This window comes from Sardina pilchardus, chromosome 8 (genome assembly GCF_963854185.1).
Source record: "Sardina pilchardus chromosome 8, fSarPil1.1, whole genome shotgun sequence".
Taxonomy (NCBI): domain Eukaryota; kingdom Metazoa; phylum Chordata; class Actinopteri; order Clupeiformes; family Clupeidae; genus Sardina; species Sardina pilchardus.
The window spans coordinates 8,891,050-8,904,747 of record NC_085001.1 but is presented as its reverse complement, the minus strand read 5'-3'; the positions used below and the strand labels follow the sequence as shown (position 1 = coordinate 8,904,747).

Below are 13,698 nucleotides of genomic sequence, written 5' to 3'. Positions count from 1 at the left end.
AGCAGCTATTGTACACAAGGCCTTTCTCAGGACATCCAACACCACGACGAGCCTCCGCTAATAGTGAGGCCAAAATGGCAGGAATCAAGTGAGGAGCTACTGTGTACGTGTTTGTGTGCATGCATCAGTATGTGCATATGCATGTGTGTGTGTGAGTGTGTGTGAGGGGAAGAGGGTGTGTGTGTGTGTGTGTGTGTGTATGTATGTGTGTGTGAGTGTGTGTGACACTTGTGCTCTGAGCCGATCACCTGATACGGCTGCCCTGGCCGAGGGGGACAGAGGGCCCAGTGAGGAGAGCAGGGCACCCCAATAACACTCAGTGGCCAACGATGAGGCCCTGCCAGTCCCACCGGGAGGGAGTGTGTGTGTGTGTGGCATATGTGTGTGCATGCATGTGTATGTGTATGTGTATGTGTGTGTGTGTTTGTGTGTCCAAGTGTGTGGATGTGCGTGTGCGTGTGTGTGTGTGTGTGTGTGTGTGTGTCCAAGTGTGTGGATGTGCGTGTGCGTGTGTGTGTGTGTGTGTGTGTGTGTCCGAGTGTGTGGATGTGCGTCTGTGTGTGTGCGTGCGCGCGCGCGCGCGTGTGTGTGTGTGTGTGTCTGTGTATACAATCAGGAGAATTCCTGTATCCTGCATTTTTGTGAATGCATGCCTGTGTGTACACATGACCATGTCTTCTAAAAGAGACCCAGTCAGTGAATCTGTGGAAAGTTTATGTGTACTGTACAGTCAAAAAGGTGTGTGTGTGTGCATGTGTGTGTGTGTGTGTGTGTGTGTGTGTGTGTGTGAGTGTGTGTGTGTGTGTAGGGGGGTGTCAATTTCAGGCCCACGACCTCGACATGAGGAAAAGGGAGCCTCAGCCAGCCAGCCAACGAGCCACTCTCATCCAGCCACACACACTCGAAAACACATCACACCTGACAGCAGCAGGAGCCGAGAGCTCTCTCTCTCTCTCTCTCTCCCCTGCTCCCTCCTGCAACTAAAACACAGGAAGTGGTCGGGGGAGAGGTTGGGGGGGGGGGGGGGGGGGGGGTTGGGGAGCGCTTCAGAAACCGCAGGTACATTAACACTGTTAACCCTGCGAGAGCCATGTTGTCTGTCTCAGGGGCTGAGCGGGTGGAGAGTGATAGTATCTAGTGTGAACTGAGGGAGCACTCCATCTCCTCCACCTCCACCCACCACCCCCTCCACCTCCACCCACCACCCCCTCCACCACCACCCCCCAGCGCCCGTGCCCACTAGCCAGTCTGGCATGAGTGGAGACGCACGCACACGTGGAGGCGAAGATATGCAACGCACAAACAGGAAGAGGAGCTTTTTTAGCGCGACGGATAAAGACTGATAAGCGCATGCAAAAGGAGGCGAGGAATGCGAGCGGGATCCCAGAGGAACATGGATGGAGGGATCCGGTCGGAGATGAGAAATGAGGGGTGGGGGGGGGGGTATACAGGGTCGGGCCGATTTCAAATTCCTCTCCAGCCATGCGGGCCGAGCAGAAATAACTCGGACGAAAGTCCCGAGCAGGAGGTCCTGAGCCCCCCCTGGCCCTCTTAGCTTCATAAACACCACAAACACGTAAGGTCAGTGCAAACAGGCACGCATGACGGACGAGCATGCAACGCTCCGCATTCCGCAGGGGCTGCTGATAGAAAAAAAAGAGAGGAAAAGGAAAGGGTCTGGAAAAAAAAAGCAAAGCTCCTCTCCGAGAACCCAGACGAGTACTTAATGACGGCCACACTCGCAACGGTCTGGCCACTTTTAAGGCAGCCTTCTTCAAAGCGGCTGCGTGCCTCGTTCCCCAAACTGACCACCACTGGGCCTGAGGAGCCCGACAGCTCCGCGCCAAATCAGCCCTGACCTGTCTGTAAACCTCGCTCCTAATCAGAGCTGGATTTATACGCACACGACAGCAGCAGGCCAGGGTCATCTTTCCCCTCCGACCATCTCATTCGCTGACCAACCCCCCCCCCCCCCCCTCCCCCCAAAACAACAACATTTCATTCCGCTCAGGGCAGTTGGAAGCCCTCTCGATTTCTTGAAATGACAGCCGAAAAACAGCAGTAATTTAATGTTCTGAGGGAGAGGGATAATACAAGAATTCCATTCCTGGCGCTGCTTTCCGTCTGACGGTGGCATATTTTCCCATGTGGCGTCGACGGGGCATCCAACCGAGAACTGGCAAAAAAAAGCGCAAACCCATGTTGACCAAGAACGAAAACATAAAAAACACAGAATCGACATAAAAGGAAAACGCTGGTTGGCTGGGTGTTACCTTTTCTCCAGCTTCAACCGAACATTCTCGAACATCCATGACTCAGGACTACAAGCTGGCAATGGTCAGGACCAAAGGCTAACTCTCCAGCTTCAAAACGGTCTGACACGAGAGGTCACAGACTGACCATAATCGGGGTAAGGTTTCAAGAGGGCTTTGTGTCCACTAACCTCTGTAATGGCCATCCATGGCTTTCTCTAATAGAACAGGAGAGCTGTGGGCCTTGGCCTGAGTTACTGATAAGACACATCTGCTACCAATGAACAGCACCCAGCAAGTTGTAGTGAGACCAACTGACCAAATTACTTTCAGTGTAGCAAGAACACCAGAAAGAACACATGCTTGTATGGAGGACAGACCCAAAATGGCTGCTTCAAAAGACCCCTGATCCCTCCAAGGAACACAGGCTCCGACTATATTGGGACTGAAGCTGATACGTAGGTCACAGAGACCATGTTTATGTAACTTCCCCTGACATGTTCAAAAGCTCACAAAATGACTGGAATGTCATTATGGATCCTCGAGGCATCAAAGGGCTCGCATGTTTTTTCCTATCCTGTCAACTCTGCCTTGTAACAGTCTCGCAGGGATGACGGCTCGCCTCGGTATCCAGCAGTACCACATAGCTTAAATAACTCACAATGAATTTTCCCACAGGAAAGAAAAAACCTCTCGTTCACTGAACTGTTTCCAGAGGCTTTTGGAACCCCTCTTTTTTTTGTTTCTGGAACACTAAATGAGCATGGCGAAAGTGGGAGACTAAAACGAAGATTACCCCCAAACCCGTACTTTACTTGCGTATGTCAAAGTGGATGCAGATTGCACTAACAAGCTCAACAAACTGCTAAAGGTCACATCTATTGTTTTTTTCCCCCCCTTGCGAGTCATTAAATCTCTTCCTCTCAGTGATCTTTAAGTAAACCACTTCCAACCTGATGGCAACATGACCTTTAAAGTTTACAAACTCCACCTGCAATGAAAATATCAAACCTGCGCAGCGTGGTCACCAAATTTAGCTACTTCCCATCCCACGTAAGACCGGAAAATGTTGCAATCCCCGATTGTGTGGCCAGGCCAAATGACATCTCATTAGAAGACCCGGTCTGATCTCACTCAACAACCTCACACAGGTGGTCTGGCCATGGCATAACTAATTGGCATACAGTCTGTATACACCTGGGCAGAGCGGTAGATAAAACAGAGTGGCGACACTCCCATAGACCTCCATAGGAAAAAATGGCAGCGCTTTTTCCAGGCTATTTCCTTGTTATGGGACTTTTGGAACTGTTTACAGCCAATCTCTTGGTCAGTAGTTAATGGGTTAATTGATAACACCTTCCAGCATCTAGAAGTACATCCCACCCTCCTGCAATTCAGCCATTCAGCACAGGTTTTTTGGAACTTTTGATCGTGTGGCGGCGACATCAAAGCGTGTCGCAACTCTCTCTCTCTATGGCTCTGCATCTGGGTCCCTGACCTTGACTTCCCTCAGCTGTAATAAGGAGAACTTCTGGTTGTGATTCTGAAATGATCCGTAAATGTATTGTATGAATGTACTGTAACATACTTATGTTTGGTCTTGAATTGATTGATTGATCATTGATTTGCCTGATGAAGACCCAGTAGGGTCGAAACGTTGCATTCTTTCATTAAACCGGGAGCAATTTATCAGTGTTGCGGACATTACGTTCCTTCCATGGTCTTGAATTGATCCTTGTAATGTGGGCATCAGTGTGATCATGGTCTCATTACAGCCTAAAGTATCTGTGCATACAGTAGTTGTAGACCAAGTACTTAATTGAGGTCTAATGAGACCTGCTTTCATGGGTTTGCAAATTGATATATAGACCTGTATATACTATGACTATATACAAAGATCCTTAAGGCGGAGCAAGATACGTCGTCGTAGTTCATGTCTATGGGCGCAAAACGGGGATCACTTCCTCTGCATAAAGGGGGTGTGTCATGCGTGTCATGTCCATAGACTTCAATGGAACATCTCTGCATAAAGGGGGATTTTGCTCCCCCTCCCTCTTGCGATTCGGGTTCCAGGAAGTGGCTTCTCATGAAGTATCTTGCTCCGCCCTTAATGATCTTTGCTATAAATCAATTTGCAAACACGTGAAAGCACCAGGCCAGGAGCCAGAGGGATGCAAATCCTGAGAATTTACTGAGACAACTACTGAGATAACACTAGTCTTGACAAGTCATTCTGAACACTTCACAAAAGGAAATAAATGGGCCACAAGCGAATGTGAGGTGAGTTATGTCCATGTGACATTCCTCAGAGGGGTAACTAATTCATGCTAGAGGGATCTCTTTGTTGTCCTACTGATTCCTACATCTTAGCCTTTCAATGAGGGGAGGATAAATCCAAATGGAAGAAAGGTTCTCGGGTCCCGTTCCTGTTCATTTCACAGCTTCTGAGAGTAGAGTACCTACCTGTGAGAGAGGCCTGGAGAGTCGATGGTTGGGATTTTTCTCCTCAGGGGACCATGACCGCAGCTGCTGCAGGCTACAGGAGAGGAGAAAGGATTAGGTGTAAAACTGCTGACTTGGAAATTACCACCGAGTTGGAAATCAAAATGACACTGGAAAAACACTGGCTATCAGAGGCAACGCTTTCTCCGATTCCACATTTCGGGCCTGTCAAACAAATGAACTGGTTCTGACCCAACATTGCATGTCAGATGGCAAACGCTTTATGTTTGCACTGCTGTGATTGACTACTTATGCCTCGAACTGTGACTTTCAAAAAAAACAAATCTTAAAAGACAGAGTTCAGAAGGACCCGACAACACTTCAAAAATTAAGCCAATCAGCACTGACACCTGGAATGTGCCTCAAAAGCTTTCAAGGGTCTGATCATTGCAATGCTCAGGGAGTGGACAGCTGAGTGAGAACAAGAGTGGCTGGAGTGAGTGACAGACAGACAGACAGAGACAGAGACAGAGACAGAGACAGAGACAGACAGACAGGGTGTCCATTCTCCTGCAGTCACTCAACCTGAACTGTGACCTTTCAGAGCTTTCAAGGGTCTGATCATTGCAATGCTCAGGGAGCGGACAGCTGAGTGAGAACAAGAGAGGCTGGAGTGAGTGACAGACAGACAGACAGACAGAGAGACAGAGACAGACAGACAGGGTGTCCATTCTCCTGCAGTCACTCAACCTGAACTGTGACCTTTCAGTGAGTGCACAGGACAGGACAGGGTCCGACAGGAAAGCCAGCGCACTGTTCCCTTCCCTGCGCCGCTCGTCTGAATGGAGATGGAAGCGAGTGGGAAATCCAATGCACATCCTTTGTGCCCGATTGAGGGCTACGGGTCAAAGTCGTCTGGTGTGTCACCATAACATACCAGGCCTCATGGCAATCATATCTATGACTGACACTTCATAACCTCCATCTTCTCAGAAGTGGTTTGAGCTGCCAAAGCAAAGTGACTGCTTTCTGATCGGCCAAAGTATCCCAGTGCCCAGCCCAAAATGTCCATATAGTAATGGATTGGCGTTTTTTTTTTTTTTTTTTTCCTCATAACATTATCTTTGGCAAGGACGACGTCTCCTGAAATGCGTTTGCCCTGTTTGAACAGCTGCACAGGAATGTGGAAACTATCCAGGGGGACATGGACAGGCCGCTGATATGGACTTCTTTATTGCCTCTACGAAAAGATCCATTTTCTCTCCGCCCGTCTTTAGTTTTCTTTGTGAGAAATCTGCTTAAATCTCTTAATTGCAGAGAGCTACAGGCTAAACAGTCCATCTAATGCTCTTAATGGCAAGGATTACAACTTCAACAGGTCAAGGACACGTTCTTCACAATGGAGGTGATGAGGGAGGATATGGTACATTTCAATGTCGAGTCTGACTGAATTCAATTCAGCTACACTAGATGAGGCCTCCTCCTTGACATACCTCTACAGTACTTCTAGTGAGTTAAGTCTGAGACCTTAAACCAAGGTAGATTTCTAAATGGGTCTGACAGAGAAGCAAATCATTATGTGCTGCACCATTAGTCATTAGTGAGAGACTAAGCTGAGAAACTTCTGGCATTACAGAAGCTGTGGGTGCGCCAGAAACCTGAGCTAGCAGCTAGTAACGTCAGTTCCCTTGGTGGCCTGCCCGACTGGCCAACACAAAAAAAAAAACCAAATGCCACTTTGTTGTATTATGGCCGTCGATATGAAACCAGGGCAAGAGGAACTTGAGCAGGTGAGAGTGGTGAGATGTGGGCTACCTCTTAGTGTTGGTGGGAGTGATTCTATCGGTCTTTCTCTCGGGGCTTGCGGGCGGCTCGGGGGAGTAGGGTCCAGGAGAGACGGACGCAGGGCTGGAGATGGTGTACTCTCTGTAGTTCTGATTCTCGTCCCTGCTCACCTGGACTGCCTCCTAAGGGCACAAAGAGAAACTTTTCACAAACATTTTCCACACTTTTCCCGACAGACTTCTCATGTTACTGTTACTTTTTTTTTTTTTTTTTTATCTTTTCCTCAGTTTTATTGTTATGAGTTGGCAACACAATATGTACAGTCATGCTAATAAAGCAAACTGAATTGAACAGAAAGAATTCCATGCAAATAAGAACACCCAGTTCATGCACACAGCCACACAATTCCAATATACAATTATATGTAAAGTTGCTAATTTCCCACAGACAGTAGCAGCAAAACTCTGTGACCTCCAGAAACAGAAATATGTGTGAAAAATCGCCAGAGTTCTCCTTGAAGTCACAAAAACGTGCAAATACTTACAGCTAGCTGTTATAAACTTTAAAATAGAACCATAGATAATGTGCTCTAGTAAGTGCCATCACTCTAAAGAGCATCTGTCCACCTCCTGCAGACACTGGTGATTTTTGTTCTGATCCTATATCTGTGCGCATCCAGTAAACTTGGAGGTAAATGCCAACTTCATACATTTATTTGCAAAATACTGCACTACGACAAAAGGACTGGTACATTTTCTCTGCGAAACAAACATGTATACCTGTAACAATCCATCTGTTACCAGTTGTAAAAGGAATGAGTACAGTACAAAATCATATTCATCATATCAATACCATATTAACTGCCCCTGTGTATTAACCTCATAGCTGAAGAGATTTTGCAAAATCAATGTATAAGCTGTGTCTAATAGTTGGGAAATTATATGGGGACTGAACACAAAACCGGTCCAAATCAGTAACATGTAGGTAAAATAATATGCCTTAGAGGATTCTACTAAAAAACATGCACTGTCGGGATTCACTCTGCTGCTGCACTGGCAATCCAACACCCGTCTTTCTGGACGATAAAACGCAGGAACCTCCCCGTGATTTACAACATGCCTCAATCCCCTCTCCCGCTCCTCACCGTCACAGAATTATGGCTGAGAACGACGACAAATGAGGTAGAGGGAGAAAAAGAATGTTCTAAAATATCTCGTTTCTACTCCTCTTGACCTTCAATAAATCTTAGATAAATAGATAGAGCCATTCCTGCGTAATGAGAAGCAGCTCCTCGGGAGATGCCCGGAGGATGGAGGAGAGAGCCGCGGGCCAAGAGATGTCCGTGTCACACCAGACACAGTGAAACAGGAGACCTGCCACACGGCTCCTTCGGCACTGAGACGAAGAGTTATGATATCGGACCGAAAAACACGTTGGATCGCTATTTGGCCAGAATTGTATGGTATGCATTTGGCACACCTTTCATTTTGACATGTTATCGTATGGCATCCGCTCCTTATCTCATAATGCATGTTCTACTGAGGACATCTGAAGGAAACTGAGGAAAACTCTGAAACAACGTCTGTGAATGTACTGTATTTTTTTTTTTTTTTAATTGTTGGACTAATGCCACAGTAATTCATCAAGATCAAGCTTAATCTAAAAATGGGGGCAGTACCCAAGTACAGGACTTGTACACACATTTAGTCTTTATCTTTTGACAACCTAAGTGCAACACCTACTGTAATAGGATGGGAGATCGTTTTCCCTTTTTCACAGCAGACCTGTGAAATACTAACCTGGAAGCGGCCCACCAGATGGTCCGGGGTGGTGATCCCATTGGTCTGTCCCGGCGTGGGAGGATCAGGCCTGTGGGACAGAAGACAATATTGAGTCATTTGAAAACTGTATTCATTACTAACAACTTCCCTTTTCACCGGAGCATAGTTTTAATGCATACATATGATATGAGGATACCGTGCCAGAGGGCAGCTGGAAACGAGAGCGGATCTGTGAAATCCACACAACTGGTTGTGCATGAGACTCGAACAAAAGATGACATACAAAAGACCACCAAAGAGCTTGTCAGAGCGCTCCCCAGAGTAATACATCATGACAAGGGTAGTAGTACATGATGCTTTCAAATGTTTGTCTTGAATTACTCAATGTTAGAAGCACACAAAGTCCTTAGTTATACCAAGGCTCCCTGCCTGTTGCACAAGAGTCCAATTCAGCGAGGAAGTTAGGCTGCCAGTATACCTAGAGGGACTCCAGTAAACCACAGAGTTACATTCTGTGTGCGAGAGCGAGAGACTAACTCTAAGGCATGTGGGGGAGTGTGCTGGTCGACTGATGGGAAGTGAGACTCTTATATTTTGCAGATTGACTGATGTTCCAAAAAGGACTCTTGGCACGATGGGTTTGGTGTGTTTACTCGCAGAGCTTGAGCAACTGCAGGAGAATATCAGAGCAGCCTCCTCGATTCAAGAATCCCGGGAACAATGAGGGATAATGGCTACACGCTGGAAACCGACGCGCATATTTCAACCAACTGGCCCACTTCAAACAGATTCCTCGCGAGTGTGAGCGGGAAAGGCTTGAACTGTCTTCTCCAGCTTCATCTTGGCTTATTTTAATGAGACATTTTACTGAACCCATTCCTTTAGGGGAGGGGAAAAAACGAAGGCACTTGCGGCGCCAGCAATAACAGAGCCCGGGCCCTCTGCTGTAGGAAAGCCTTGGTGCGGTAAAAGCAGACGCTGGCTTTCTGTAGGGACAAATTCCGTGGCGGATCGAGAGCTAATGGCCCTTATAGGACGGCCCTGGATGCCGGTACTAAACGGCCTGGAAAGACACCTCCAGCAGGGTTCCGTGCAGACGTTTCAAAGTCTCCTCACAGACTGTGGAGCAGGTCCCCTGCCGAATACCAGCTGGAGGCAAAATACGATCCCTCCGCAACGGTCACAAATAATGGCCTGAGCAAATCCTAAGGCAAACATTCTATGGAGTGTCAGAGTAAGAGGGTGGGTTGATTTGTGGACTGAGGAACTGTAAAATACATATATTCAAAACACATTCCTGCCCTGGAAGCTTGGTGAGACCCACCAGAAGTCAGTAGCAGAGTTTAGTAACACACACAGACACATACAGAAGGGAGCCACCGCTGGAACCCGAGCGAGTCTTGGCTTTTTTGGAAGGTTAAAAATAGTGTTGGACGTGAGGCTCCATTGCTGAGTCTCAATCTGAATATGCTAACTCGGACAAAAGGGGGCCAAAAGCAACAGTAGTTTCCAGATGAGCTCACACAAGCACAGGGTCAAGTTCAGGGTTAAATATGAGACCAATCTAACCTTTTGATATTTGAGCCCAGTTCATTACCCGCAATGTAATCCGAGGAATTGATGAACATTTCTGAGTGTGCAGAGAATTGCGTGTCAAAAAAAAAAAAAAAAAACATAACCCCTGAGGCAGTGAAACTAATCGCCCTGCTGTTGGTTGGTGCAGCACGGAAACTAGACATAAATCAAAGAGCTGCTTAACAGTCTTACACTCTCACTAACAGAATATGCTCGGCCCTGTTACCTGTGCAATTTAAAGCCTGCCCGTGAGGCATCTCTTGGCCTGAACGGAATGCATGTGCAGTACTACCTGTCCTATAGGTCCACCAGACTATTTATGACACCCGTGTTGTAGGAAAGACAGATGCAATCTACAGTACACGTTACCTGCTTCCTCCCTAAAGAAAGGCCCCTGTTGAGGCCCTACACACATTACATTTAAAGTGAATGTGTTAGAAAAAACACAAACTTTATTGTCCCTATCTGGACATAGAGATGTGTTAAAAACAACACAAGTTTAGCTATTTTCAACACATTTGTTTAAGGGGTGTTCATCCTTCAGCAAAGTGTTTGCTAGAAAATCTTTCCCAGACTTGTCCAGCTTTCAGCCTTATCGTAACTGTTGGCATCAGAGGAGATTATTAGTGGGTTGGATGAAGCTTCTGTGATAAAAAAAAAGGGGTTCAATGAAAATCTATTTGTTTTTTTGTTTTTTTAAAGATGCCTTCAATATGGCTTTTGTTGCCGTGCACAATAGTGTTTACAAGCAGGAACTACATGTCCTGGTGAAGCTCAGACTGCATGGTGCCAGCAGTGTGGTAATGCGGTCCCCTCGGCCGTCCAACACCACCTACAGCTGTTGGGGTTTTAACAGTAATTGGGTGGATCAGAACAAATTAGTCTCGCAATGGCCACTTTCCTATCATGTCCTGTGAGGGACAATAGACATTGGCGAGGGGGAGATCCGGTTTTGTGATGTTATGTTTTTTTACCCCTACTGGCATCGTCTGTGGCACATGCTCTGGAGGCCCTTTACAAATAATCCCCATTAAACGGGCATGTCTGGCTCTGCCGGTCTTATTCCCATCAGTCATCTCAGCTGTGGATGAAAGCAAAGCTGAAGACATGTAGATCATCCAAGTAAAGCTCGGATCAGTGCAGAAACATTCCCTGTGAACAAAGCGCTTAAAGTCTCAGATATGCGGTGCCAGCTCTATGCCAATCTTGTGCGTGTGTGTGTGGGGAGACTGCTAACTGAGGCATTGCTGACATGCACACCACCCATGACTATGTCGCCCGGAGGGCAAGAGAAAGAGAGACAACAACACAGCAACATCTTTAATTACCCATCATGAGGCTATAAATCTATTAAACTGCCTTTGACGGAAAAGGACATGGCATTGGTTTTCCCTCAGAAAGTATTCATTATGGGAAGGTGTTTGGGGGTGGGGGGGCACCAGGAATCAAGAGGGCAGGCGAAACACAGGCAGAGCCAGGAAAAGATCTCCATCGCCGCTTATGAAGCCGACCAGGACATGGGAAAGCGAGGGCTGGATCAGCAAGTGGAATATATCACAGACATCGAATCTGACGCTAGTTATCTGGACAGCACCGGGATGAATGAGGCTCTGCGTCCTGCCATAAAGCTGACCTTTCAACTGAACCCAAAACAGTTACAGTGGAGTCGGAGAAACATCAACATGATTAACGACGGCCGATTCGTTATTCAATAAGAGTGCTTGGGAACTCTGGTCTGTATGTGGGAAGGGTCGGGGGGGGGGGGGGGGGGGGACCCTCACCTAAGGCTCTTTTAACATACGGCATCCGAACTTCAGCGTGACACCTCCACAGATAATCTCCTTCCATGAGGTAACACGAGGAGAGCGAGAACAAGCCGCAAATCACACGCTCTTCCCCGCAGGCCCCTCGCTGAGCCCTCCAGTCCACTCAGCTCAGAACGCAACATTCCCACAACGCCAACGAGGGGCCACATCCACAGGGGCCTCTCCCGAGTGAGAGTGCTGCGAACCACATGGCAGAGGGGGATGAACATCAAAGGGCCACAGCAGCTGGACACTCCCGAACGACCAGTTTGTTTTCACCTAACATGACATGCAACGGAGACGGAGACGGGGGGGGGGGTGAGAAGAGTTCACAGCGCGCGGGCGGCAGGCCACTTACTGGAGGTGCTGAGGGGATCGGGAGGTCATTAGAGAGGAGGTGGGATATTACAGCGTCACGGTCTGATGGATACTAGCGATGGGAGGAGGAATCTCTCACATAGATAGACTTTCAACCAGCTCAATAGTTTCTAATGCCTTCTCTTTGAGCAGCTTTCGAACATCTTCATGGGTTAGTCTATGATGTATTCAGGTAAAAGTTGTAGGACAAGCATTATGGTTTGTGGTGTGCCTATTTTCAGTCGATCATAAGGAATACTGGTGTGTCAGACAAGGGACAAGGGTGTTTATGTAAGAGGTACACGAGTAACTGAAATTAGAAACGGGAAGCTAACATACAACTGAGGTTTTGAGGTCACAAGCTCATATTATGTGAGGAGATTCTAATAGGAGTGAAATTGAGTATATCCTATGAACACACACACACACACACACACACACACACACACACACACACACACACACACACACACACACATACATATAGACACACACACACACACACACACACACACACACACTCCTAGTGTGTTTGAGGAGGGCAGCTGAAAGTTCTACAGAGTGCCATTGTCTGTGTAGGGGAGTCGCTGTGTTGTTTCTGGCCTGGACAGAGACATGAGGTCAGAAGGGAAAAATCCACTCACATGGACCTGAGGCAGGCAGGGAGGATGTGTGAGTGTGTGTGAGTGTGTGTGAGTTTGTGTGTGTGTGTGTGTGTGTATGTATGTATGTGTGTGTGTGTGTGTGTGAACACATACTGTTTACAGTTTGTGCCCTAAATATATGCGTGTATGGTGGTTGTGTGTGTGTGCCCTAAGTGTGAATGTGTGTGTGTGTGTGTGTGTGTGTGTGTGTGTGTGTGTGGCACACATTGTTTACAGTGTGTGCCCTAAATGTGAGTATACTGTATGTGTGTGTGGTGGTTGCGTGCATGCCCTTAGTGTGAGTGTGTGTGTGTGTGTGTGTGTGTGTGTGCCTTGTGTGTGTGTGTGTGTGTGTCTTGAGTGTCTGCACCATGTGGGTTCTGCAAGGGTTTGTTTGTTACATGTCATTTATTTTGAAAGCGAACGGTAATTGCACAAGAGAGGGGTGTTTATCATTCCAGTCAACTAATAAAGAAGGCCTTTTCATTTAGATGACTGCGCCGTATCGAAACATACTATCAAAGTAGGAGAGCCATGAAGCACATCAGCGCTAAACATCGGTGGGAAGCGTTACGAGAAACAAGTGTGCTCTACGTGGGAAGTCCTGTCAAACACACCGAGCCCTAAGAGTAATTTTAAGGAAGCTGCAAAGTGTTAACAGACAGAGTATAACCAACAAATAAACAAGGGACGGGGGGGGGGGGGGAAGGACGGAGGTGAAGAGTACGGAGGAAGTGAGTGACTACATGGATGAAAGGGAAAGGAAGAGTGTGTGTGTCGGGCGAGAGGAAGGAGGAGTACACGGAGTGCAAGACGAGGGAGACACAAACGAAGTAAGACGGTGTGAAACGTCTTCCTGTCACCATTACTGTCAGACACGCAGACTGTGCACACAGGAGGGAGGGAGGAAGAGAGGGAGGGAGGGAGGGAGGGAGAGAGGGAGAGGAAACCTGAAAAAAGGAACAAGCAGTCAGCGAGGCCACAGACAGCACCGTGGTGACAGGGGAAGAGAGAGTGGCCTGAGATGACCCAATAAACAAACACAGACGAAACAGGG

General features: G+C 47.5%; 1 protein-coding gene across 3 annotated transcripts in view; it reads right to left on the bottom strand.

Moving 5' to 3' along the window:
• The window catches only part of pdlim2 (PDZ and LIM domain 2 (mystique)), a 54,831-nt gene that overhangs the window by 28,138 nt on the left and 12,995 nt on the right, over positions 1 to 13,698 (bottom strand). For all 3 annotated transcript variants that reach the window (XM_062542633.1, XM_062542635.1, XM_062542634.1), the window contains exons 4-6: positions 8,279 to 8,348; positions 6,510 to 6,661; positions 4,716 to 4,788 (exon numbers count right to left, since the gene is read on the bottom strand). In XM_062542633.1, coding sequence (XP_062398617.1) covers positions 4,716 to 4,788; positions 6,510 to 6,661; positions 8,279 to 8,348 — 295 coding nt within the window. The remainder of the gene's footprint in view (positions 1 to 4,715; positions 4,789 to 6,509; positions 6,662 to 8,278; positions 8,349 to 13,698) is intronic.